This window comes from Lycium barbarum, chromosome 5 (genome assembly GCF_019175385.1).
Source record: "Lycium barbarum isolate Lr01 chromosome 5, ASM1917538v2, whole genome shotgun sequence".
In the NCBI taxonomy this organism is placed as follows: domain Eukaryota; kingdom Viridiplantae; phylum Streptophyta; class Magnoliopsida; order Solanales; family Solanaceae; genus Lycium; species Lycium barbarum.
In genome coordinates this window covers 2,977,350-3,002,297 of record NC_083341.1, presented here as the reverse complement: position 1 = coordinate 3,002,297, position 24,948 = coordinate 2,977,350, and the positions used below count along the sequence as shown (strand labels likewise).

The window sequence follows — 24,948 nt, the reverse complement described above, 5'->3', positions numbered from 1 at the left end:
ACTTAAAAAATAAAAAATAAAAAATTTAAAAATATGAACGAAACTGTTTTTTTTTTTTTTTTTTGCATTTCGTGAATTAATCAACGAAATATGTTTTTTTTTTTGCATTTCGTGAATAAAAAAACGAAATAGGAAATTATAATTTTTTTTTGCATTTCGTGTATTAAAAAACGAAATAGGATAAAAAAAAATTATTTTCGTTCATATAAAAACGAAATTGGAAAATTGGACAAAATATATTTTCCAATTTTGTTTTTATATGAACAAAATTAATTTTTTTATCCTATTTCATTTTTCAATACACGAAATGCAAAAAAAAATTATAATTTCCTATTTCGTTTTTTTATTCACGAAATGCAAAAAAAAAACATATTTCGTTGATTAATTCACAAAATGCAAAAAAAAAATCAGTTTTGTTCATATTTTTTAATTTTTAAATTAAATAATATATGTGTCCAATCACAAAATGTCATTTGGCTTTTTAAAAGAGTTAACTTTAACTTTGTTAGTTTGAGGGGTATATTTGAGCCAAAAACAAACCTTAAGGGTATTTTTAGACCAAAAGGTGGAAGGAGGGTATTTATGAGCCTTTTTCAATAGTTCAGGGGTATTTTTGAACCTTTTCCGTTGTGTAAACTACGTCTCAGTTCCAAAAATTACCCTGCAAGAGGTTTATGCGGCTTTAAACACCTAAAAACAACAAAATAGTTACCGAGAACATAAGCAAAACAACAAATAAGCCATTAAATAGTTCAAACGTTACGACGCCATTAAACAAATCAAACGCTACGCGATTAGATAGTTCAAAATCGAAACCCTAGAAAGTCATCATCAAAACATTACTAAATATTAATCATAAATTCTGCAAATATTTATCAAAAGAAAAAACCATAATAATTACAATATAGATTAACAATAATTAATGTGAGAAAAATAGTAAATGACAATTTTGTCTATTGTAGAGTATTTTAATAAAGGACAAAAAGTTCAATCAACATTTCTAAGACTCATCGTGCTTTTAATATAGTATAAATAACTGCACTTTAATTTTATTACAAATCACAACTATAATTTTTTTTAATTATAATTTGTAGCTATATTTTATAGATTTCGCGTGTAATCGAGATGTATTCAAGGATCTAATTATTGGTAGATTCGTTAGGAGTATTATTATTTTTCGCTAGTGGATGTAAACAACTTTGTAGAGATTTATAATTATTCAGTACCCTTATATAGCAACATACGATAAAGCCAAAGATGGAAAATTCGCGGATAATTGTACGGACAAAAGGATCATGAATATCTAACGGTCTTGAGGCATCCACGTGCCAACGTGGCAGAAGGTGAAGCCGTTGATCTTGAGCTCGAAAAAACGAGCCGACAATCAGTACGAGCCGACAATCAGTACAAGCTGACACGTGGGAGAGTAGTCAAGTAGTGGGGCCCACTAGGATACGTGTCAGTAAAGTACAGCACGTTGCACCCGGATTATCCGGGATCTATCTTTGCCGACAGCAAAGCCAGGTAGTCGGAAAGTTGATAAGTGAAAATGCAATTTCACCTCCGCTTTAGTTGATTAAAAATTATTGTTAAGTATTAAAGATAAATAATAAATTAATGAAAATTTTACACAATGTAACTAACATATAACAGGTATTTAAATATAATAATTATGCTTTAATTTTATTACAAACCGCAGCTATAAAGGTTTTTTGGTAATTACAATTCGTAGCTTTGTTTTATAGATTTCGCGTGTATTCGAGATGTATTCAAATAAATAGTTAAAAAATTTGACTGTAGTTTTGGGCAAACTGGATATATTTGATTGTATGTATTATTTTATTAATCCATATACATATGTATTTTGGCAAAGTACAGTGTTTGATTTGATATATGTTGTTCGACTGATCTATATATCTATGTATTTGACTGATTGTATTTTGGAATTATGTATTTGAACATGCCCGAACACACGCGAAACAGGTAAAACATAGCTACGAATTGTAATTACAAGAACAATAGCGATGATTGGTTAGAAGCCTAGAAACTATAGTTGTTTATGTAAGTTACTCTAAATTAATACTAATAATTTTAAAAATAAATAGTTACGTACTTGAATGAAAGCGTTACAATGCTATTGAATGAAAAAGGTTATACAAATGACTTTGAAAGAATAATTTCATTGGTGGAAGGGAAGCAGAAGATTGTTCCATCTAGATAATTTGAAATGAATGCGGTCAAACAAAGAGGTGAAATAGAGGTATCTTTCTACCGTTACGAACGACATGTTTCGCCTGCTCCCTCCACGTGTCTACTAACGCTCATGCCATTGATTGTAAGCAATTACTGCGTTTCGCCTGCTCCCTCCCCGTGTCTACTAACGCTCATGCCATTGATTGTAAGCAATTACTGCGATTGGTAAAACGGTTGATAAATAATTTTTTATTAAATGATTGAAATCTTCCTTAAAACTATTTACATAAAATGTAAATTAAAAAGTAATTCTTTCGTAACAAGGGACGAATGACGAAAATAGTAGAGATATAGTTAAAAAGTTATATTTTTAGGAAGAGTATTAGGAGATTACAAAAACTTAACTTTTCAACATGTTATGTGAAATATTAAAATTAAAAGAGTTACCAAATATAGAAAGTGACCTTGTTTTGAAAACATACTAAAAAAAAAAGTAAGATAAACAAATTGAAACATAAGAAAATAATACTATATAAAAACTTGAGCTTTGTTTTATAAGCGATCCGAAATTTTATAGGGAAAAGATTTTATACAAGAGAACATATATACTATATAGTAGTCCAAAATATATTATTGAGGGGAACATCAAGAATCACTAGATAAAACAACAACTCCCTTCTTACACACTCGCCCATTTGCACAAGTTTTGTCTTCATGTAATTGAATTCTGAAACATTTGTACGAAATGCTGTGTGGTGATTCGACACATATAAATGAACCTCATACTTATATGTATATAGTCTTCATGAGTTTTCTCAAAATGTGTCTCATGACAAAGTTTTTCTAGACATTATCGTTCGATTTATGTTCCACATGACACATCTTTTTTATGGGCTTATTTGGAGATTCATTGCTTATCACTCATATTATCTGAGTATTCTTATGGCAATCAAAGCTTAGAAGCTAGCCTTTTCTTTTGTGCGGGCGTCTCCGAGCTATATCTTCGCCTGGTAAAAGTAGTAAATTGGGTCCCCGCCCCTCTCTCTTCCATATTCCATATTTTTCTGTTTAACCATACAGAGGCTCTTATATCAGTTATTTGTCTAATTCAGTCCAAAGATACTATTAATATAATGTGATATATTGTGCCTTTTGGACCCACAATTTTTATCAAAAAGTCTTACAATTGTTGATAGTATTAGTATATCTCTTATATGTGGCTTTATTTTCTTTTTAGCTATTAATGTGATGCTTTTGCTCGTATTCCCAAACTATACGTTTACCGCGTATAGATTTTCACTATTAGTGGATTTTGTCTTTTAATAGTATGTTAGTTACCATCTTTACTAAGTTACCATTAATGATAATACTCATTTATAATTAGCTTTTAAATGACCCAATTTTCTAAATACTTTTTATATCGTGAATAAAACTTAATCTCTTTGAAAAGACCCCTCTTTCTTTTGTCTTTTTAATGGAGTCTGCACATAATCGAAGCACATCATAATTTATTGCTATAGATATTCATCTTCAAGATTTTTAGCAGCATGATCTTGCACCAAAACAAGCCAAATAGCCAATACCAAGAGGACATGTTCATGGGGAGATTAATCAATAAATTAGACTATATAGCAAATATTAGCAAGGTGTGAGGAGTAAATTAAATACATGATATTAGTAAGCTGTCATAGTCTAAAACTTTATAAGATCTCAAAGGATCTATCTTTACGATATTTAAATCCCAAATCAAGATACGGGTGTTTTTGTCTTTTAGTTTAATAATAGATCTAGTTTGATTATATTATAAGTCAATAGCTAACTAATATTTCCCTTTCCATAGTCTCTTCTGTTATCCACTAATATCTTAAATTTGTCCTCTATAAAAGAACCAATAGTTGAATGTGATGCTACTTGTGCACCAAATAAAGAGCTGGTGGCCTGTGGGGGAACTATAGCTAATAAGGGGTTAAATCAACTTTCACTGCAAAAAAGTATAGAAATGACAACAATTTTTTTTATATTTAGCAATAACTTAGTTTTATTGTTGGCAAATGATTTTTTTATTGTCAAAGAATTTAATTTTGTTGTCATAGTATTGATTATTGTTGCAAAAAGTACTTTTGGCAAAATAAAAAAAAAGTTGTTGCACATTGTTGCAATAACAGTTGTTGAGAAAAGTCATGCAACAAAATATTTTTTTTTTGTTGCCAAAAGTATTTTTTGCAACAATAATTAATCTATGGCAACAAAAAATAATTTGTTGCCAAATATGTTTTTTCTTGTAGTGTTTCTAAATTAAGTAAATAAGAATCTACAATGTTCAATAGTTCCAAGCATTTTTTGCTTCCATTTGGTGTATGATATCTGCATGGGGGGCGACTAACAAATCGATTTTGTATCTAGCGCTCGAACTAGAGACCTCTAATTAAGAATGAAAAAGTAAATATCACTTTACCACAACTCTTGGTGGATAGTTTCCATGCATTACCATGACATTAAATCATGTATGGGATAAAGAGATAAAGCTAATGGTCACTTCATAGAGGAAAAAATATCATTGTAAATACAATTTTGTTCTATGGGGTTTAAGTTATACAATGATAATATTGTAATAACTTTGTATCACTTTAATTTAACATATTATAATATTATTAAAAAAGGAGAATTTTCGTCATACTTTTATGTTGGAAATCTAAAAATTTGTGGAAACGTTTCCGACGAGCGATGTACAGCGATATTCTAACAGATTTTAGACGGAAATTTTCATCCATTCGTTTTTTGTTCTTCAGTAGCGATAACAAGTTACTTATTGTTCATTTATGCTAGACCAATCAATGCTACAAAATAAATTTATGTAATTTTCTTTTAAGTAACTTCATTATGTAGATAATTTTTACGTTAGTGCGTAGAACTTAAACTCTTATTACATGTTTACACTACGTGTATATAAAAAAACTTGCATGTTTAATACGACCCTCCCAAAAAGCAATAAGATTTTTATATCAACATCTTAAGATTCAAGAACTTGCATGATTAGTGCCTTTTAATAAATTAAAAAAGAAATCTTTTTCTAAAAACCAATGACGTGGGGTGTTGGGCCAGGGGGTGGGTGGGTGAGTGGTGTAAATTGGCCCTTTTATTTCAAATCTTCGTTAGTGTTTTATAATAAACTTCAATAAAGATAAATCATGTCTTCCAGATTGAATTATGTCTAGAAAGTATGTAGTTATAATAAACTTCAAAATTTTGTTTTTGAATTTATGAAAAGATTGTAAAACAGAAAAGAAAAATAAAGAAGAAAGAAGAAAGAAAAAAGAAAGAAAGAATAACTAGCATTTAGTTTTGAAATGAGAGGACTAAAAATATGTACGTAAATATACTACTCCATTATATAAGTTGTCAAAAGCTATTATGATTTCTTCTGCTAGCAGCTGAAATTGCATTATCATTCACTAGCTATCTGCTTATATTCATCTGCTCAATCCAAATATGAAGTTAGACTTATGAATACCAAATATTGCCTTTTGAAAAACAATTAAGAGAAGAACGTATATATTGATTGAGCGTATACTAGTTTGTTCAAACAATCACTTTTTTTAATTTCATAAAGAGATTGTCAGGTTCAAGTTTCCTCCGAGCGTGAGATATAATACACTGTGTTTATGCAGTGGTTGGATAAAATACTCAACTGTGGTACAATTAGTTGGTTCAAATTATATTGGCATAATACATAAATAGACACTCAACTTGGCAAGTATGCCCTTCAACTTTGGGTGCACAAGAGACACCTCAACTTGTATAAAGTTGAACAAGTAAACACAAATATTGACGTGAAACTGACATGACACATAAATTTTGGAGGTGCCACGTCAGTGCCACATCAGTGCCATGTGAGCATTCGTGTTTACTTGTTCAACTTTATACAAGTTGAGATGCCTACTTATGCACACCTAAAGTTGAAGAACATACTTGCCAGCTAAGACCAAGTTTGAGGGCCTATTTATGTATTTTGCCAATTATATTCTAGCAACTTCAGAATAAAGATTTGAAAATCCCAGTTATTTCCGTCATGAATAGGTCATCTAAAAAATAATTACAATGATCTATCCATAAAAAGTTAAATTAATTACCCGGATAATAAGGCAAATTACTTGAACTGGTTAAAATACACATATACTAATTAATTAAACTAAGACCAGTACTTCATAATATAGACAAGGATGCATGGAAAATGTTCTAGTTTCATATTCTCCTATATGACTAACATAGTTTTTCTTATACTACATTACGATTTAACTTCAACTACACAATTATTAAATAAAAGGATAACCTGATGCATTGAGCTATCAAGTTCCCGCAATACGCTTTAAATTTGGGGAAATACAGGTCGATCACATTGGATCTTATATACACAACTTCATCTTGCATTTCTGCAAGAGCCTGCTTTCGCGGCCTGAACCTCCCGTCTTCATTAGCACTCAATTAGCACTACTAATATTTGTGTGTCCATAGAAATTTGCACTTGTACCACAATCAACACCTTCAGCCGCCATTGTCACTGCTATTTTCTGCTTATTGTTATTTGTTGATGATGATGGTTTCTTCCTCTTCTTTTCATAACTAATCCCTCTTGACTTTGACTGAAAATCCCTCACTTCCCTTAAAAATAGCCTCACAGCTCTTGCCCCAAAAGGGTTCATTTCTGGCTTTCCACCATGTTCTTCATAAGCAGCTCTAAGCCTACCAATTAGTGCATCAAGGCTTCCCCAAGCTTGCCTTAAAGGACAAGGGCATGGTGCTGGTGGATTTGGTAGGCCAAAAAATGGACAATTTTGGTTGTGGACTTTGGTCTTCCCGAACTGGTCTAGGTACCTGTCGAAAACATAATTAAATAATGAAAATTTCTGATATCACCTTAAATGTGTGACCAAAAAGATTACTAAAAATAAGTCAATTTTTAGTTTTTGGCTGCGAGAAAATTAAAAAAAAATTCTGTCCAAAAAGGAAAAGATGACTTCGCTCAATTTTTAATATAAAAATTCTTCTCACTCAGATTAATTAACAAAATTGGATACCTCAAAGTTGATAATATCTCTAATTTGTGCAAAATGAGTCAATAACCTATTCTAATAGTAAAAGTAAATGAGAAGTACTAAGCAGAGTCACACACATACGATGGTATCATTACTGCAGTGCATTCATATAACGCATACTTTATTCTTTGATGTATAATTATTTATTCAAAACTTTATTTTGAATATATTGATATATAAAATCGTATACTACACGACTCGCACACGTGCAACACACGTGCCAATAAACTAATAATTAATTAAATAAATGAAAATTTATGATATCGCCTTAAATGTGTGACGAAGAAGATTCCAAAAAAAAAAGTCAATTTTAGTTTTTGGTTGCGAGAAAATTAAAAGTTTTTTCTGCCCAAAAGGGAAAAGATGACTTCGCTTGGTTTTTAATATAAAAAAATTTCTCACTCATATTAATTAGCAAAATTGAATACTTCAAAGTTGATAATATTTCTAATTTGTGCAAAATGAGTCACTAACCTATCTCTAATAAATGAGAGAGTCACACACATACGATGGTACCATTACTGTGATCATTCACATAAACTTATACTTTGTAATTACTTATTACAAAATTTTATTTTTAAATATGTTGATATTATTTAATAAAATTGTATACGACGTGATTTGTTACACACGTGCGTTGCACGTGCCGAAAAACTACTAATTAATTAAATAATAGATTTATGATATCGCCTTAAATATGTGACGAAGAAGATTCCAAAAAGTAAGTCAATTTTTAGTTTTTTGGTTGCGAGAAAATTAAAAGGTTTTTCTGCTCGGAAGGGGAAAGATGACTTCGCTTTCCCACTCATATTAATAGCAAAGTACTAAGCAGTGTCATACACAAACAATGGTATCATTATGGTAATCACTCACATAAACTTATACTTTATTCTTTCATGAATAATTATTCATTCAAAACTTTGTTTCAAATATATTAATTATAAAATCGTATACTACATGTCTCGGTACACACGTGCAATGCACGTGCCGACAAATTAGTAATTAATTAAATAAATGAAAAATTTATAATATTGCCTTAAATGTGTGACAAAGAAAATTCCAAAAAAGTTAGTCAATTTTTAGCTTTTGGTTGCGAGAAAATTAAAAGTTTTTTCTGCCCAGAAGGGAAAAGATAACTTCACTCACTTGTTGACAAAAGTAAATTGAATGGAAATGTACGCTATCACAAGTTGAAATTCTGACGAAAAATGTTTTCAGAAAAATAAGTCAATTTTCTAGTTTTTAGTTACTGAGAAATATTTTTTCAGAGAAAACATTTATTTTCTGCCCAGAAGAGAAAAAATGACTCCACTCACTTTTCGGTAGAAGTAAATTAAATGAAATGTAGGCTATCACATTGAAAGTGGTGGAAAACATGTTTCAGAAAAATATTTTTCCAAGAAATGTTTGCTGCCCAGAAGAAGAAAGATGATGAATTGCCTCACTTTTGAGTGAAAATCATATTTCTTCACGATCAGGGGCAGAACTAGGTTTCTGCTTATCGGTTCGGTAGAATCTGACAGTTTCAACCCAATTATTATTTGTATTTGAAAAATCGATTTATTAATAATTTAGAAATCAGTAAATTGCTTTTATTAGAATTTCAGAATACATAAACTTAAAATCTTTGTTTCGCCTTTGTTCACGATTATCTTAAATATTAATTTGGTATCACACTTAAACATCATCATCAATCTTTATAACTTAAAATCTTCATAAAACACTATCCAGTGTGCTATAATATTTGATCAATCTTTAAATAATATATTTTTACTCTACCTAACCATCGGAAAACATTTTTCAGAATATATGTCATTCTCCAGAAATATATTTTCAGGAAAATGACCACTTTTGTCATACCAAATAACATTCTAATAGTTATTTAAACTTTTAAACGAGACGATCACACAATTTAACGAGATGTACCTGAGGAATTCAAGGACATGTGCACTAGTGCAGTGAGGAAGTGAAAGGGGAGGGTGCTGGTTACTCAAGTGCTGGCAGAAAGTGTTCCAATCGCGACGTTTCTGATTCTCATAGCGACTCAAAGGAGGAGCCGAGGACGCAATCATGGTAGTACCATCAGCATTAAAGTTTGTACCTTGAAGCATGTTTGTACCTTGAACCATGTTGTTACCTGAACTGAAATTATTTCCTTGTGGTGTAACAAAATCCATTCCCAAAAAAAAAAAAAAAAAGAGAAAAAACCCTTTTTTCTTTTTCACTTCTAGTGTTTTCTACTCGGATCTTATAATAGGTTTTGAAGAAAATAATGGGGTTGTGAAGAGAAGTCAATGAAAAAGGTCGATTCTTGAAAGTATTATAACTTTGTTATATATAGATACAAGTCGGGGGTTAGTATTTACTTCAGATATGGTTAGTAGTAGTAGGAGGAAATGGCAAAAGGACAATGTGGAAATTAATTGTGTTTAAAAATGGTTACAGTAGTAATAATAATCTCTAGAAAATGTGAAGGTTTAGAAGACAAAAATGGTAAAGATCAATCAATAGTACTAAATATCGAGCCGAGACGAGTCGAATTGTAGTGGATGGACTATAGAGCTAACAATAAAACCAAACTGAGCTGAGCTGAGCCGAATTGAAGTAGATTGAGTAGTAAAGCTAGAAATCTTAAGTTTAAGTTTGTTAAGTAAAAGATCAAGAGTGGAAAAATCGAGTTGAACTGATCAAGCTGTATTAAGTATACTAGAGCTAGATATCTTGAAAGAGCTTGAGTTTGTTAAGTAAAAGTGTAAAAAAAATCAAGTTGAGTTGAGCCGAGCTGAAATGACCCCGAATTGAATAGTAGAAGCTAGAAATCTTGAAAAAGTTTGAGTTTGTTAAGCAAAAGATAAAAAAAAAATTAAGTTGAACTAAGCTGGATTGATTACTAAAGCGATTTTTTTTAGAAGTGGTTGAGTTTACTAAGTAAGAGAGAGAATAAAATCAAACCGAGTTGAACTGAATCGAACTGACGTGAAGTGAATTGAGTACTAGTTAGAACTTGAAATCTTGAAAGAGTCTGAGTTTGTTGAATGATAAAGAGAGAAATATAATTACCCTAAAAGATGAAGAGATGACGTTGATGAGATTTTCTTTCCAAGGAGAGGGGCAACAAGAAGAAGAAGAGGGACATTGGCCATATTTGTGTGTGAGATTTTGGGATATAGTAATAGAGATGTGAAAAATAGAAGGGAGTAATGATTGAAGATAGTGGCATTTGGGGAAAGACGGTATTTTTGCAAGAAAGGGAAAGCTTTAATTTTAGCATTGATTTGAAGTGATTGGAGGAAGCAGCACTCTCTGTCTGATAATGTGTATATGTACGACCACCTAAGTTATTGATACTTTATATGTATACTAGACGCCTTATGCCCGTGATGCGCACGGGCCCAACACTTTAGATTATAGTGCATTTATGTGTATGTAGTTATTTTTTAGTAGTGATAATATATATATATATATAAAGTATATATTATGTTCAAAACACGATTAATATAACATTGTAGTTTGTGCTCCGTATCTAAAATTTTATTATATTAATGTTTGCTATGAACACAAAATCGGCAAATTTATTAATATTTTTTAAAAGAGAAAGACTTGTTTAAAAGAAAACTATTTTCTTCTTTTTGAGATAAAATAATAGCAATATTTAAGCATCAGTTGATACTTTCAATTTTAATTCGATTAATTTAAAGGTGTAAAATACTTATTATTTTTTATAAAATTTTGATTTGGACAATTCTAATTCAAATTATGAAATTAATTTTACATGTTTAAAACAAATTTTACTTGTCATGTTGTCTTTTGCATGGTTTTTTAAGAAAACGTCGATTAGAATTATAATTTGACTAATTTAGCTTATTCATTATTTGATCTGCATTTGATATATTTTTTTTACGACATTAATTTCTTTTCACATTTATTAGAGTAAGAATAAAAATAAAAAAGTAATTAAATTCTATCTTATTTTAAAATATAAATATTTTAAGTATATTTATTTTAGTAAACATAACAAATAAATGACATGGCGGAATAGCAAATATAACAGTTTAATAACTAGATTAGATCTCAGGCTAATATAAAAAAAGAAAGAAAATTGTATGGTTTGACTACGTAACCTTTTGAAGAAAAGCAACTTCATGGATTGACACGCACGTGGTAATGAATTCATCATTATTGACTTAATGAGATACATTGGAAATTACATGAATATTATTTGATTTTTTAATAGGGGGTGCACTTTTTTTTTTTGAACATTATTAATTTGCACTATATATATATAGTGCAAATATATACACACACTATGTTCAAAAGACGATTAATATAACATTGTAGTTTGTACTCCGTATCTAAAACTTTATTATATTAGTGTTTGCTATGAATACAAAGTCTGCATTTTTTTTTTATATTGTTTGTTTTTTTAATATGGGATTCACTTTTTTTTTATATTGCTTGATTTTGTCAATATGGGATACTATGTTCAAAACACGATTAATATAACATTGCAGTTTGTGCTCCGTATCTAAAACTTTATTATATTAGTGTTTGCTACGAATATAAAGTCTGCACTTTTTTTTAACATTATATTTTTTTTAATATGGGGTTCACTTTTTTTTTTTTTTTTTTGATATTGCTTGATTTTGATAATATGGGGTCCACTTTTTTTTCCCATGAGTTTGGAGATGGTGAGTTCCATTTTTTTTCTTCCTTTTTTTTATTGCTCGGTGTTATTTAGTATGCCCCCCCTCTTTTTTTTAAGGGACAACGGACGATGAAGCATGGGTCTAAACCCATACTTTATATAGTTTTTTTTTTATTACTTGGTGTTGTTTAGTATGGGACACACCCTTTTGGACATTATTAGTTTGCACTATTTTTATGCATATATATATATATATACACTATGTTCAAAACACGATTAATATAACATTATAATTCGTGCTCCGCATCTAAAACTTTATTATATTAGTGTTTGCTATGAATACAAAGTCTGCACTTTTTTTTTTACATTGTTTGTTTTTTTTAATATGGGATTCACTTTTTTTTTTATATTGCTTGATTTTGTCAATATGGGATACTATGTTCAAAACACGATTAATATAACATTGTAGTTTGTGCTCCGTATCTAAAACTTTATTATATTAGTGTTTGCTACGAATACAAAGTCTCCACTCTTTTTTTTGACATTGTTTATTTTTTTAATATGGGATTTACTTTAAAACGGAAAAGGGAAAGAAAATGATTATGTTAAAGGTTACCCAAAAGAATTTTTTTTTTATATTTTTTTTTATGACCTGTTTAATATAGGACTCAATTTTTTTTTTTTATGGGGCCATCAACTACGACTAAGAGGGACGACGAAACTCCCTCTTCTAAGTAGTAGTAAAGTAAAGTAAAGTAAAGTAAAGTAATTATATTATAATAGCACTAAACTAGTAGTAGCAGTCTATGCTATTAGAGGTTCGTTTGGTTGATGGATTAATTATGCCGAAAATAAATAATACGGAGAATTTATACAAAAAATAAATAACACAACTACTTAATTAGTATATTTCTTATATTTGGTTTATATTAGACTAAACATGAGATATACAAGATACTAAAGAGTAAAGAATGTGTTTCGCTTGAACTGGATAATTTAAAAAAAATAAAAATAAAAATAAGAATTCTAACATTCTCTTTTTAATTTATTTTTTTTTGGGAGAAAAGCTTTGGAGAAGGCAGGGGCGGACCCATCTATTAGCTAGTTTTTGGTGCTTGAGCACCTATTAATCGTGACGGATACTCTATGTTGACATATAGAAAATATTAAAATTTTGGTATAAAATAATAAATAGCACCTAAGAAGCAATAAAAGATCTTGGTGCTCTAATTAAAAGGTGATAGCATTTAAGCTAAGCCATGGAGTACCCGAGTTTGAATCCTACTCAAAGCTATATATTTTTTGTTGATTTTAAGGTGAGCATCCAGGGCTATTGAATCCTAGGTCCGCCACTGGGAGAAAGCCAAGGTGTCACGATTAATAATTCGGAGTATCTTTTTCACAAAACATATGACATATAATCGCACGGTTTATCCTCTATCATAATCTCTTATCTCATAAACTAAACGATCCCTTAGCAAGATACGACACACACAAATGTTTAGAGTACTAACAATAATTATCCGATGCCCACTTTGAAGCTATCATGCTAAAGTAGTTTCTTGCTAGGAAGTTTCACTTGGGGATAAAAAGTTTTTTTTATCAAATGTGATTCTATTTTCAACGTTCAAACCCCAAATATATAGTTTAGGCTGAAGGAGTATGTACCACTCACACCATAACCTTTAGTGGTGGCATTTAATTTTTAAATTAGTACTCCCTTCGTCTCTTTTTATGTGTCTTAATTTGACTGGACAAAAATTTAAAAACGTAAAAAACTTTTGAATCTTGTAAAATTATTGAACTAATTAACTTTGTGTTTACGTACTAAAAAAAACCCTTTAAATATTGTGGTCTAAAATATGTCATGTTATAAGAAAAAGTGTCAGTATAATGAGAACGATCAAGTGTTATTATTGCTTGTTTAGTTAACCATAGTAGTATTGACCTATAATAAAAGAGGAAATAAAGCAACAAATAAATCCAGGAAACTTCGTGGCAAATAAAAATAAAAAGTACTTACTACTTAATCCAAAAATCTTGAAGTAACATTCATCCTTTCAGAGAAACAACGTAATTTCATTTCAGATGGATCTTGTCTCCAACAAGTTCTATTTACTGTTTTCAACCTTTTGTCATTAGTGAGTGTCACCATACTATATTACAATTGCTTGCTTGAGCTGCTTTTAAAATTCCTAACATGTTCTGTATAAGGAATATTTGATATCATCGGATTATCTTTATATGTTATAGCAGGTAATTTATTTTATTTTTAACATTCAATTCTCATATTTTTTTAAAAAAAATTATCATATTTAAAGAAACTTATATGTAAATATCTTTTGAATAACTTGATGGTATAAAAAATTCTATACACTGATGATGTATAACTTAAACTCTAACGTTTATGATTCATTTTTAAAGATTTATATATGCATGTATGTATTTGCATACACAAAAAAATTTAATGGGTAAAACAGAATGGTACTCCTATAAACAAGCTGAGAACGGCATTTACCAGAGGGTTGAGATAGTCATTAACTATAAACAAAAGTAAATAGAACATATTCCAATTAAAAAATGAACGCGCGCACTTAAATGTATTTACACTATCATGGACAAGTGAGGGATGGCTCAGTGGTTAAGCACCTCCACCCACGACCGGTAGATCCTGGGTTCGAGTCACGCTGGAAGGGAAGTGTGGAAACACTATAAATCCTCCTAAATGGGGTGGGAATAAAAAAAAAAAAAGTATTTACACTATCATGTCATTTGAAATTCATCCAATTAAAACATTCGTTGGTCAACAATTTCAAATAAATTAAACAACACGTCACAAAGGTTTAATGACGGATTTGACCATGAGTTCGGCAGAATTTAATAGTTTGGATTAGAGCTCTAATATATAATAAAAAAGGAACATCATATTTGGATATACATTTCAGTATTCACTGATCTATTGATGTAAAAATTATAACACATCTAAATTTTCGATCAGTCACTCATAAATCGGTCAACTCATACCTGAAACTTGAAATGGCACCGGTCACTATTATTTGGAGTTGCCACAACACATTTTAACTCTTCAGGTATGACAATAATGGCACGTACAATAAATAAAAGGACAAAATTGATTCAATAAGCCCATTATCAGTCTAAAATCTCTACCTTCCAAATCCCCTAAATTTAAGTCCAAATGAATTTCCAGACAAATATCCAAATTTGATTTCGCAGTGACACATATAACATAACAACCAACAGGTAATTCATCCATAGATTCGATTAAATCTTGTTTAGTTGGTGGAGCAAATAATGGGATGAAATAGATGCAACTGTTCTAGGCAATAACATAAAGAGGTCAGAGGCAAAGCAGAAATTTTAATTTATGGGTTTTAATCACTTTTTTTACTTATTGAATTCTGAATAAATTATTGATTCATATTAAACAAAAAAATTAACATAAAAACAAAGTTTGAGCCTAAACTACTAGGTTTGCCAAACTTTTACCCGCAATAATGGCTCCGGGAGATTGCAAAATAGAGTTACTTATGTTTGTCGTCTTCAAGACTTGAACTGGAATTTGTCTGCTTTCTCCTCTCGTATTTCTATATTACCAAAAAAAATAAAAAAAAAAATTATTATTACATCTTAATCTGAAACTAATCGAATTATATATTTTAAAGGACTTGAAATAAGAAATTCTTTTGTGAAAACTGATGATATGTTATTGCCACTAATTACAAATTAAGGAGAGGCTTCAAGGATTTTTTTTTTTTTTTTAAAAAAAAAGTTTGCGTTCACGGTGGGACTCGAACCCACAATCTCCCGCTCCGGAGGCGAGCGCCTTATCCATTAGGCCACGCGAACCTTTTGAGTTTAAAGGCACAAACTTCCTTACTCTTACACTCCCTCTGTTTTCCCCCCCTTTTAATTACATAAGGGGTAGGGGAAAGGGAAATGAGGAAGGAGATTAAAACGTGGAGATTCGAACCCTCACCAATAAGGTGAAAACTCAGGTAACCAACCAACTGAGATAATAGATACCTACCAAAATAAGTGTCCACTTAACTTAGCCTTTTATGTGATGATTTCAATAATATACATTCCAGCATAAAATATTGCATCCATGTAGCCATATTTTCAACGTACATCCGCATAGCCAACTTTCTTTTTTGCAACAGTGTTATACAACATTAATACACTTACTGTAGACAATGTATAAAGTATAAACCCTGTATAAAAGGGTCATTTCGGGTAACATTAGAAATATGGGCCATTTTGGGTAAATATCTCCAAATAGACATAGAGTGTTATTTTCCCTTGGTTTAAAATAAGTATCCACTTACATAATCAAGAAGGAATAATTAGATTTATTTTCCCAAATTTTCCCCTACTTACTCAAGGCAAAAATTAGACAAGTGTTTCATTAATTAAGGGTAGTTTTGTCCAAAGACTTACTATTTCTTTATAGAGTTAGTGTTTTCTTACCGTAGGAATTAGTGTTTTCTGAAGGGGTATAAAAAATAAGTGGACACTTGTTTTGAATAGGAGGGAGTATTTGTTTAAAAGTTGTTGCCCGCCTCATTTTTTTTGAACTAGAAAGCATTAAGCTAAGGTGTTAGATGTTGAACCTCGGCTTGTTTTCTCTTTCAAAACGCTGTCTGGGAAGTGCCAAAATTTCATGTTTATTCTCTCCGCTAAACCCCCTTAGCTTGGTATTTATAGTTTTTGGGCATGGGGAGTAGCTTGTACGTCGCACGAGCATCACACAATAGGGCCTTGCTCTGTGCTTGCGCTTTGCCTTGGTTTTGCGCGGGTGGCCTGTGTTGGGATATATATTGTTAACCATGTGTTTGGATATAATATTTATTATAAAACAATTATTTATTCATTGTTTAATAAAGAATTAAATAGATCATGTACCAGTATGTGTGTCCTTTACTTATATAGTAGATGATTTAATGTATAGAGTTTAGCTTATACACGGAAGATTAAATCGTCGGTTCTTATAAGTATTTATGTTCACAATCTAAGATGGAAATTGGACAAAGCCATCGGTATGATTGTAGCCCAAGATTAATATAATGTATCTTCATTATGGGAACGGTATAGTTTCGTCTTCTTGTGCTAGTACATTTTGTATGTATTGAATGGATCAAATAGAGATAAGTGTTTTTGTACTGAATATATAAAACAAATTCTCTAGTTCATTAAATGTACTTATACTCTTAATCTAATTATTATGATCAATGTGATTTGTTCATTATTTTGATTTATTAAAAGGTACGACTCAATTGCAGGTCTATGTATTCCTGGTGAATTGGATAATGGCAAATTACATTTATGAAATAATAATTAGTTGATAGAATCCATGTCTTGACTTTGAGATTGATGATACCCCTTCATAGATGCTTATAAGTCTCATGTGAAAACCCTGCAGGTGGATTTTGTATCCGTCACATGATGTAAGTCAGGCAGAAATATAAAGGATTCAATTAATCAATGAATTAAATTGTCAGTAATTTAATTTAATTGATTGGTATCTGTAATCTTAACATAGGGAGTTAAATAAGTTTTAATGTATGATTTCGAAATTGAACTGAGGAGTGCAGTTACGATTTTTTAGTGGAATAATTCGTAATTTATTATGGTAGGATTAATTCAGATTTCTTGAATTAATCCCATAGTAGGAAGCCTCGTTAATTAAATTCCGTGGTCCCTGCTGTGCCCGAATAATAAAGAATTATATGGAATATTATTTCTTGGTGGAAAATAAAGACCCAATAGGTTTTGGAAAAGGGGAAAATAAAAACCCTAAACCTGTAGTTATAAAATAGAGGCCTTATTTCATAAGGAGGCTAAGGGTTTTACAAGTTTCTACTCTTTTTCCATAGAAATTCGCCCACACGAATTTCACAAATTCTGGTATTATTCAGGTTACACAGCAGAAGACTGTGGAACTGAAGGATGACGATCAACTGGATGGTGTGTGCTCGTAATTGAAAATTCGATTCTTGGTCGCGGTCACGCTTCAAGAGATAAGTATCAATTTTATGTTTGATTAATATCTTAATTATGTGTTGTCTATATTACATGCAAGTTCGATCCTGGCTATTTGCTTCCGCTGCGTATGCCTGATTTCCATCAATTGGCATCAAGAGCCACACTTGCATCTAAATAGATAACTAAGATTTATATGTGTATATGCGTGATTATGTAGACACGAACGTGCTGTCATGATTGGTGCATATTGTAGTCGGACAATTATGCGTTATTCGGCTGTGTTTATTAGGTTGCATTTTTTAAATTTGGTCATTGCAATCTGAAAATTTGTTTAGATCTTTTGTAAAGTGGTTGTGTGGAGCGAAAGTTGCCAATTCCCTTTTGATTGCGTGTGAAAACAGTGTCTGTCAGGGAGCAGGAAATAACAGCCTTGGTTTTCTACGTTTGATAATGGTTCTTAGTGATTGGCCATAGATAGAACGGGGAAAGGAAAATCATGGTAGGCGGCTGTGGAAAGGCAATTTTAATTGCCAAGGTGGATTTTAACCTATGAAGTAACAATCTTTTGTATGTTGCATACGGTTTATTCCTTTATGGCTACCGCTGGAAGTTCTATTTTGATTGTGTACAATTTCTTTGCTAAGGCTCACTACTCAATTTCAATAGGCACACGTGCCTTGTTTAATTGTTTCAAAAGAACCTATTTTTATTGATTATGAAGAATGGTGGCAGTAGAATTTGTTTGTGTGAAAGTATTGATCTACCAATTGTTTTTCGGGCATTATAAACAAAGTATGATAAATTAATAATGATGAGGTTCAGTTGAAGTGCCAGACGGCAGCCACTGTTTCATCATTGGATTTAACTTTTAGCCGTTTTCTTTCGGTGAACAAATTTTATTAGATGAGCCTTGAATGAATTTTATTAGATGAGCCTTACATTGTTACGCATTAATCCGTATAAACTAAGAATTTATGATTGATATGTATGGTTACCTTCAAGGTGTAGTATTTATTCAGAATCATTGAAAATTCTTAGTAGCTTTATATGTGTGAAGTTGTACACTTGTATTTGTACATGAATTCAGAGTTGCGATTAATAAATAGGATCTACTGATGTGATCTATTTATTTGATTCATTAAGTATTCTCAATGTACTATGTGTAAATTGTCCTAGATAAGGGTACGCTAGTGGTGGAATTTTGACTATAAAAAAAAAGGTAATGCTTAATTAATTCATGAGAAGAGATATTAAGATTTTCTCACCCAAATAGGGGAAACGTAATATCTTAGATTCTCAGGTGTATTAATCAAAAGGACAATTAGTTGAAAGAAGATTTTGTATTTCCTAAAAAAAAAAAAAGAAAAAAGGACACAATGTAATATGTATCTTGTGCTCATGGATAATTATAAAAGGAGAAGAGAAACCTGAATCAGATTATTTAATCCGTAGCTATGCCTAAAAAGGTTATTTTGACGAACTAGGTTAGTTGTGGAGATCAAGAATTTCTTGAACTCTTATTGACCTGAAATTTGGTGTGTTCATTGGAAACGCCCAGTAAGAAATAGTCTTTGTGGCTGTTTAGATGGATTTTAGGCTGTTCTTTTCGATTAAAGCGTGTTTTAAGTATGAAAAACTACTCTTTATGTCAATTTTATTTATGTTAAATCTGGAACATGATTACACATGATGATTCAACATGAAATTGATATATGATAAGGATATAGATCATATTATGTTTTCCTTAAATTGCCTGAATCGGTTATTTTTCGGATTTGGTCATAGTTTTGGAGATCAAGAATTTTACGAACTCCGATTGACCGAAAATTCAATAGGTTCATCAAAAACAACCCAGTAAGAAATATTAACCGTTTTGCAGAGAATCATGTTATTTTTCGGTGATTCGGGGTTGTTTAGATGGTGTTTTGGGCAATTTTCGTTTTCTGAAAAATTAATCTTTTAGAAAAAATTACTTGGCTATGATCTAATGGTGATAAAGATTCTTTCTTATGGTTTTCATGACTAAATACTAGTGAAATAATAAATTTATGTGTTGACTTTAGGTCTTCCTCCCCATCGGATAGATTTATTATGGGTTGTCACTAGGTATAATCACTAGTTATTGATAACTTGTATTAACTCTCCATCTGAGTTACATGTTGGGTCAATGGAACTAGAGATAATGATAATGATATTCACTTGGCTTAAATTAGCAGCATACTCTATGTTATATCCTGCATTTTGTACGTTCGGATAATTCGAGATAATTGCGAGAAGTTAAGGGCAAGATCATTTTCCAAAGTTATTCTAAAATACAAGTTATTATGAGTATTATTGGGATGGAAATATTGAGAAAGGTTAAGGGTAAAAATGAAAATTCACAAAAGAGGTTATGGTAATATTGTGGAAAGGCTAGGGGTAAAATGGGAATTTCACAGAGTGTTCAAGAAAATTCTTGAAATGTCACTTTGGCCATGTGACATAAAAAGTGGGCTCCGCCCATAGCCATGTGTCCATGTTCTTACTTAAGGGACCAAAGTTTATACAACAAGACAAGTGGATGTATTGGTTATTTTAAGAAAATTCTAGAAAAGGGGAGAAGACCCATGTGTCCATAACTTTTATTTGAGGGACTTAAAAATAAATAAGGATAAATGATGGAAAAAGAAGGATAAATAAGACATATTTCTCATCTTCTTTCCTTAAGAGAAATCAAGAAACTTGGAGAAGCCCCAAGTTGAAGGCCATTCGGCCATGTGCACCCCAACAAGAACCTTGAGAAAAATTTGTTCAAAAATTATTTTCCTACTAATTGGAAGGTCCCTAGCAAAGTGGAGTACCTATTGGAGCAAGAAAAACATCTATTCTTGCAAGTTCATAACCATGGTCAAGTGCAGAAGTTGAAGGAAAAAAGTAAGAATTAATTTCTTTTTATATGTTATGGATGATTTATGTATGTTGAAGTGTGTAGAAAAGGATTAAATTCATGAAATATGTGTGTATATGTGTTGGCCGAATGGAAGTGGTGTGGTGTAGAAAGAATGGATTAATTTTACTTAGTATTTAGATTGTTGTTGTAATGTATAGAAATAGATGAAAATTCATGAAAATGTGTATGTTGTTGTTGTGGCCGAATAAGGGGTTGTTTTGGTAAGTTATGGTGAATTGATTTCATTTGATATTCTAGTTGTTGTTGATGTGGATTCTATGATGAGAATGAAAGTTTGATGGCTTGAAATGAAGTTGTAATCGTTGTAGGATTGTTGAAGAGGTTAATACGACACTAGCATGAATTCTCATAATTGTATGGACGGTATTGTAACATGTGAATTTTGATATAGTTTATGAATCTAGAATAAGGAAAATGTGTTGTTGTTGTCCATGTTAAAGTTGGAAGATTTTGGACTATGTTGTAAGTTGGCTAGGCCGTTTAAAATATTGTGTGAGTTGCTTGAAGTATTCGTGAGTATCGTTCGAATGGTTTTGGATTAATACTTGAATATGTGAGCAACCATATTGGCTTGATCGTATGCGGTTGGATTGAATATAATTGTTGATAATGTGGCCGAGTTCCATTCTCGGATTTGTTGTTGTGAAATTGACCGAGTTAGATTCTCGGGGATGGTGTATTTACAGGGGAAATGCTGCCAAAATTTTGGCAGAATATAAATGAATTTATTTGAAAGAATAAGACTAGTATATGCCGATGAATCTAATGATTATGTCAACTTTCTTGAATGTAGACTAACAAGTTTGGATAAATAAGCGTAGCTAATAAGGCGTGACACAGGTATGTAAGGCTTACCCTTTCTTTTGGCATGTCCTAGAGCTAAGTAAGGCATGACATGACACGCACCTCGGGGTAATTCTACTCTTTGATTCCGAGTTTGGTTATGATGTCTATTCTCTTTTGTCATGAGTATGTTTCGTATGGTTGAGTCTATTGCATGATCACTAAATGAATAAGTTACTCCATATGGTATGATATGTATCCGTGATTCCGAGACTCTGTTCGATATGTTTCCGAGGTTGCCTATGATTCTGATTCACTCCTGATATAAGTATGTCTGATATGATCAAGCTTATTATATGATCGAATAATGAGATGAGAATAAAGAGTTTGTTCTGAAAGAGTTCTGTAAGTTTTTAATGTCCCCAACGTTTGTAAAGGATATTGGATTTGCTTGAAATGTTCGTAAAAGCTCTATGGTAAAAATGTCTGTAACTTTCACATACTAACTCCGATTAACTTGAAATATGTTTATGATCCTTCAAAGGTCGGTATGTGTATGTATATATCGAGTCTTGATATGTGTGTATGTGGTTTCGCACTACTCTGTTCGTGCAAGTCTCTATATGTCTGTTCACTGAGTCCCGGGCCAGGATATGTTCTCTTGCGTATTCCATTGCATTGTTCACCGAGACCCACCAGTAGAGGGCCGGGACACGTTATATGATGATGGCGCCAGATCCAGACCGGATCCCCTCTACCGAGTCCCTTATTAAAAGGTCGGGACACGTTATCCACCGAGTCCCTCACTGGCGGGCCGGGACACGTTACATGCATACATGATATTTGATGTGACATGCATGATTTTATCTACCGAGTCCCTCGTTGGAGGGTCGGGACACGTTATGCATATGTAATATACGATGTTTGTATACATGATTCTATTCACCGAGTCCTTCACTCGAGGACCGGGACACGTTATTTACACATGTGATATGTTATATGGATCGGGCTGCACGTTCCGCAGCGGTATATATGTATATATATATATGGATCGGGTCGTACGTTCCGCGGCATTATTACATTACGTATGACATTGGCATCCATGTTTTGTGTCCGAAAAAAAAACAAGCATCTTGATATTCTGGTGTTTTGGTATTTTGGATCTGTATTTCTTCTGATACATGATTCGCGTTTGGAAATTAAGTATTTGGTGTCCTGGGTAATGTACGTACCTTTTGTACTGTTTGTTTCGATTATGGTTCCGTTTTCTATATCTTATGCCTTACATACTCAGTACATATTCCGTACTGACCCCTTTTCTTCGGGGGCTGCGTTTCATGCCACGCAGGTACCTACAGACGAATAGAAGGTTTGTCAGAAGATGTTTCAGCAGGATTGACGAGCTCCATTTATTTCTGGAGCGTTGCCGAGTCAGAGTATATGTATGTTCTGATTTCTAGATTGATGTTAGAGACTTTGGAGACAGCGTCGTGGGTATTGGTTGTCAGTCTGTAAGTGGCTCCATCAGCCGATTTGTCATTCTGTGTTATGTAATAAATTTTATATAATTACAGATTTTGTTTAATTTTGAGAACGATAAAGGAAAGATTTCGAAAGCTTAATATGTATTTTACTTTTATTTGATTTTCAGAGTCCGAAGAAATTATGTGCGTAATAAGAATCTATGGGTTCGCTCGGCTCCGGATATGGGGTCGGGTGCCCATCACACCCTAGGGCATTAGGGTGTGACACTCTTCGTCTGAGTTAGCTCTGGTTTTGAATTTATAGAGTGAATATCTGACATCACATATATATGTTGCATGAATTGTTCTTTTATATTGGAATTTGTTGTTCAAGATGCATGGACATCTATGTGGTGTGTTTTGAATTTTATATTCAATGATTACATAAAACATGCTAATTTCCAGAAAGCAACACTGAGATTATGTAAACATATTTTAAAGTTTTGTTCGTTGTTCTTTATTCATGTATATTAATACGCTATGATGATATGTGATAAGAACTACTGAACAAATTTATATGTTTTTTTTTAAATTCTATTTTGGCTGAAAAAAAAGGATTTTTTTTTTCGAATTGGTCGTGGTTTCTGAATTTTGATTTTTGACGAATTTCGATTGACTTGAAATTTGGTAGGTTCATCGGAAACAACCCACTGAGCAATACTCATGAGCTTTGGTCGTGAACTGGGCTCTTTTTAGGCCATCCGGGGTCGTTTAGATGGGTTTTTTTGGTCGTTTTGTTGTTTTCTGGAATTTTTTTTTGCTAAATAAAACTTTTATTTCTTCAAACAGTGGTGGTAGGGTTCATTCTCTATGGTCTCCATTGTATATAGCAGTGATATAATGAGTTTATGTGTTGACATAGGCCTTCCTCCCCATCGAATAGATTCATTATGGTTGATTACTGTGTCCTAGTCCCTAGTTAATTGATAGCTTGTCTTGACTCTCCAACTGAGTTACACGTTGGTTCAATGGAACTAGGGATAATTAAATGGGATATTTACCTAATATAAATTAGCAGTTTACTCTCTATCTGAGTTGGTTCTGTTTCTTTATGGGGTGATATATTTGGCATGACTCATATATTTTGCATAAATTGTTAAGTTTCCCTATCGAATCTAACTGTTCGGTAAGCATGGTTATATGTGTGATGTGTGGTTTGAATTTTATTATTCATTCAGCATAACTAATGATCTATTTAATGATTATATCTCAAATTCTCAATAGATTTTATCTAGCCCACTTATTACTAGTCAAGAATTTCTTCTGATAGAAATAAGACATTAATTTAAAGGATGCATTATATGTAACTTCTGTTACAAAAGAATTTATTTTCAGTTTCTAACCAAACAAGAGATGGATAGTTAGTTTATTTTTCTTGTAACTCTCATGTTATTGAGTTTGATAAACATTTTATCTCTTGTGGTACATTGATGCGTGACCCTTTAAATTAATAACTCTTCTGAACTGAATAGTGTTAATCTGTCCCATTAGAGAATATTTTTTTTTTCGTGAATTGAATGAACTTATCTGTGACGCTTGTGTCTAGGTCATTTTAATCTGAATAGAATTTCAAAGTTGGCCAAATGATGAACTTTTGAGGTTCATTGAAAGTAGAGGCACTACCAACTTGTGAGTCTTATTTAGAAGGAAAAATTACTAAGAGACATTTTCTTTTAAAAGGAAATAAAGTTAATGACAAGTTAAGACAATCTATTATGATTTGTGTGATATAATGAACTTCAAGGCAAGAGGTGATTT

The 24,948-nt window shown here is 31.7% G+C and overlaps 1 protein-coding gene, 1 long non-coding RNA gene and 1 other non-coding gene across 3 annotated transcripts; 1 reads left to right on the top strand and 2 right to left on the bottom strand.

Moving 5' to 3' along the window:
• Window positions 1-6,330: 6,330 nt before the first annotated feature.
• LOC132640141 (protein LIGHT-DEPENDENT SHORT HYPOCOTYLS 1-like) lies at window positions 6,331-10,537 on the bottom strand. Its single transcript, XM_060356602.1, has 2 exons — window positions 9,213-10,537; window positions 6,331-7,065 (listed from the first exon to the last, which is right to left on the bottom strand). Exons 1-2 carry the CDS (start codon window positions 9,461-9,463, stop codon window positions 6,672-6,674), a joined length of 645 nt encoding a protein of 214 aa, XP_060212585.1. The 5' UTR covers window positions 9,464-10,537; the 3' UTR covers window positions 6,331-6,671.
• Window positions 10,538-15,725: 5,188 nt separating this feature from the next.
• On the bottom strand, window positions 15,726-15,798 carry TRNAR-CCG (transfer RNA arginine (anticodon CCG)). The gene has a single exon. It is a non-coding gene; the product is annotated as a tRNA-Arg (tRNA).
• Window positions 15,799-20,654: 4,856 nt separating this feature from the next.
• LOC132642194 (uncharacterized) lies at window positions 20,655-23,329 on the top strand. The gene is made up of 3 exons (XR_009583065.1): window positions 20,655-20,847; window positions 21,678-21,724; window positions 23,016-23,329. It is a non-coding gene; the product is annotated as an uncharacterized LOC132642194 (long non-coding RNA).
• Window positions 23,330-24,948: the final 1,619 nt, after the last annotated feature.